General features: G+C 45.0%; 1 protein-coding gene across 1 annotated transcript; it reads right to left on the reverse strand.

The window, feature by feature from the left end:
- Nucleotides 1-862: 862 nt before the first annotated feature.
- LOC103212996 (basic helix-loop-helix family member b9) lies at nucleotides 863-2560 on the reverse strand. Its single transcript, XM_042783447.1, has one exon. The coding sequence runs from the start codon at nucleotides 2558-2560 to the stop codon at nucleotides 863-865; it is 1698 nt and encodes a 565-aa protein (XP_042639381.1).
- Nucleotides 2561-2965: the final 405 nt, after the last annotated feature.

A 2965-nucleotide genomic window follows, 5' to 3' on the forward strand; every position in this document is an offset into this window, starting at 1 on the left:
AATACTGGTAGTCTAGGTAGTCTATCTCACAGGATTATTGTGTGTGTGTGTGTGTGTGTGTGTGTGAGTGAGAGAGAGACAGAGAGAGAGAAAGAATCTGTAAAATAGAGCACCAACAGTTTGTGACATGGAGTAAGCACTAAGAAAATGTTTGCTCTGTAAACCTAACTCCCTTCTTTTCTGTAAGAGCTGACTCTGACATAAATCAAATACCCTGACAATATAAGAGGTACAAACGTAGTACCAAAATAATAAATAAACAATCAACTTTCGACTGAAATTCAGGTCCATTTCTGTGTTGTAGAATCAGTTGTGTGATACAGCTGGAACAGGAAAACCTTTGACATTAAACAGTCCATACTACAGCCATCCCTGCTTCAAGCATAGACAGGGCACAGTGGGCAATAAGCAGATATGCTGCAGGCACTGTTGCTAATATTTTTGGGTGTATGCCGTATTTCTACAACTAGATTATCAACTCAAAGCTTTTTTGCTTGCTTGCTTTTTTGCTTTTTTTTTTTTGCCACATGAAGTCACAAATGGATCTATGTAGGTACTAATTGAGCAAGCTACCTTAAGTACAATGTTGGTTCACAATTTACTTAGGAAACTGTTAAAATCCCAAACTAGACAACACAAAAATCAACAGGCATGTTCAGCTCAAGAGGAAATAGTCACTTGATACACAAAATATGGACTAGCTCAAGCCCAAAGACTATCACAAGTAACATCATGTTAAACATGTACTTTATAAGGGGCACACTGTAATAGCCAAAGCATTATATGCAAGGGCCTTTGGGAACATACAGCCTATTAAAGTTTGGAGACTGTTCCAAGTTTTCTCGTTTATTTCTGGTTCCTTTTATAATTTTTCAATGATCATCTTCACTTCACGGAACATGGCCTTGAGCTCATTATAACTCAAGGGGTTAATGACTATAATCGATCCCTTTCTGATATGCTCCTTTATGTTAATAAAGATGGCCACAGCACTCACAAGATTGGCTTTGGCCTCCTTCTGGTTGAAGATGAGTTTTAATACTGATAACGACTCAATATCAATCATGTCTCTTGCTGCAATTGGATTTTCAGACATATTCAAAAGTACTTTCAAAAGAAGGTTTCGGGTTTTACGATTTCCCGTGGCTAGGATATGGAAAAGCTCTGTCAGGTAACTGGCAACAATGTAGTGGTAGTCAGAATCAACAGACAGTTTCCCTAACTCCTTTAATGCACTTCGCTGTCCAGGTGAGTTCAAGGGAAAAGACACCGTGTCCTTACACATATGCACAACATGTAGTTCAACCATACACTGTCTTTCATACTCAGAAATGGGATTCAGAGTAATCTCAGCCTTTTTGGTCACGTCAGGGGATTCAAAACCGAGCAAGCTGTCAATAACTGTCAGCACACCCAGATCATTAATGAACTGCTGGGCAAATGGATGAACTTTAATGATGCCCATTGCAATCTGAGCTATTTTATGAATGATAGGATCGGTATTCGACTCAAGCAAGCTAACCAGTTTTTCAAAGTCCTCAGAATCCAGGCAGGATTCCATTTTGCAAGGGCAAGAAAATGGCTTGATGCCATGCATCTTCCTGATCTTGATCTGGCGTCTGATCGCCTCGATGGTCTGAGTGCAGATCTCAGAATTAAATGGGTGCTCCTGCACAGACTCCAGGCTTATGGTAGTGCCCTCGCAAAGACCGATGTCTGTTACTGGCACAGAGGGGCTGCTTTTCCTGTCTGAGGACAGGGCAATGTAAGAAAGAGGCCTTGTCCTAATTGGGATCTGGGTTGCAAATGCTAATAATGCTGGGATTAGAGCAGGGTCGTTGGACAGGTTGTTTACATCAATTTGACACCCAACTCGGGGCTTAGGTATCCTGTACACGGGTTTAGGGTCAGGGTCAAAACTAGTATCATCTCCATCCCAAAACCACTTCCCAATAACGTCTTCTCCATCCTCCTCCTCCTCCTCCTCTTCCCCTTCCTCTGCCCCTGCCCGAGGCCGGCAGCTGGCCCCAGTCACAGGCTCTACACCCACCTCCTCAACACAGGACCAGGCACCAACATCACCTTCATCTTTATACTGAGCATCGGACCCATCACTAGCCTCGTCCCCATTCCAGAACCAGGAACCAATACTGGCCTCTTCCCCAGCCCAGAACCAGGCATCTACAGCAGTCTCATCCTCATGTGCGGTCGTGGAGGTAGCACTGGCCTCAGCCACAGAAGAAAAACAAGACATCATAGTGGCCTCGTGCTCAGCCCTGGGACCAAAGTCTGTATTCCTCTCCTCCCCTAACTTGGCCCAGGATCTAGGCATAGCCTTAACCATGGTTTTGCCCAGAGCCTTGGGCTCTGACAGGCCTCTTTCCTTCATCTCAGCAGCAACCTTATTCTTAGACACACCTTTCACCTGTGTTACAGCATCCATCTCAAACCCTGCCTCGGCCTGGGTCTTGACTTTACGGCTGGCTATGAGTGTAGCTTTCCTCTCTGCTTTAGCCTCTACAGCAGCCCCTTTTCCAGTTTTAGCCTGATTCTTAGACATGTCAGAAGTCTAGTTGTATAGCTCTATTCAGTATTCGCCTGGGTACTTAACCTGCCCCAGGTCAGTCAGTGTTTAACACTCTTTCACTGGGTCAGGCTATAGCTTGGAAGCACGAGTTAGAGTCAACTGTTAAAAGTCCCAGAGTCCCCTCTCCAAACACAAAGCCTCTGTGAATGATACAGAGGGCAGAGGCACACTCAGGCTGGAGGAAGATGGTGGCTCCCGGGTGCAGAGGAATGCGGCGGAGAGTGACGGTCTTCTGCCACTCCAAGGCCACCACAGCTACCACTGGAGATGGACCTGAGTTGGAAGAACAAAATGGGGCTTTGAGTCTCCTGCAATTCTACTACTCTTGGCAGAAAGTCACACAGAAGCACGTGAAAGGGTAAAATGGCTGTGTGTTAC

This window comes from Orycteropus afer, unplaced genomic scaffold (assembly GCF_000298275.1).
Source record: "Orycteropus afer afer isolate SDZICR_OR568_19922 unplaced genomic scaffold, OryAfe1.0 scaffold01203, whole genome shotgun sequence".
Lineage (NCBI taxonomy): Eukaryota > Metazoa > Chordata > Mammalia > Tubulidentata > Orycteropodidae > Orycteropus > Orycteropus afer.

Bases quoted from the DNA above. Each gene is read 5' to 3' on its own strand.
- LOC103212996 (XM_042783447.1), bottom strand. From the start codon at position 2,560: ATGTCTAAGAATCAGGCTAAAACTGGAAAAGGGGCTGCTGTAGAGGCT.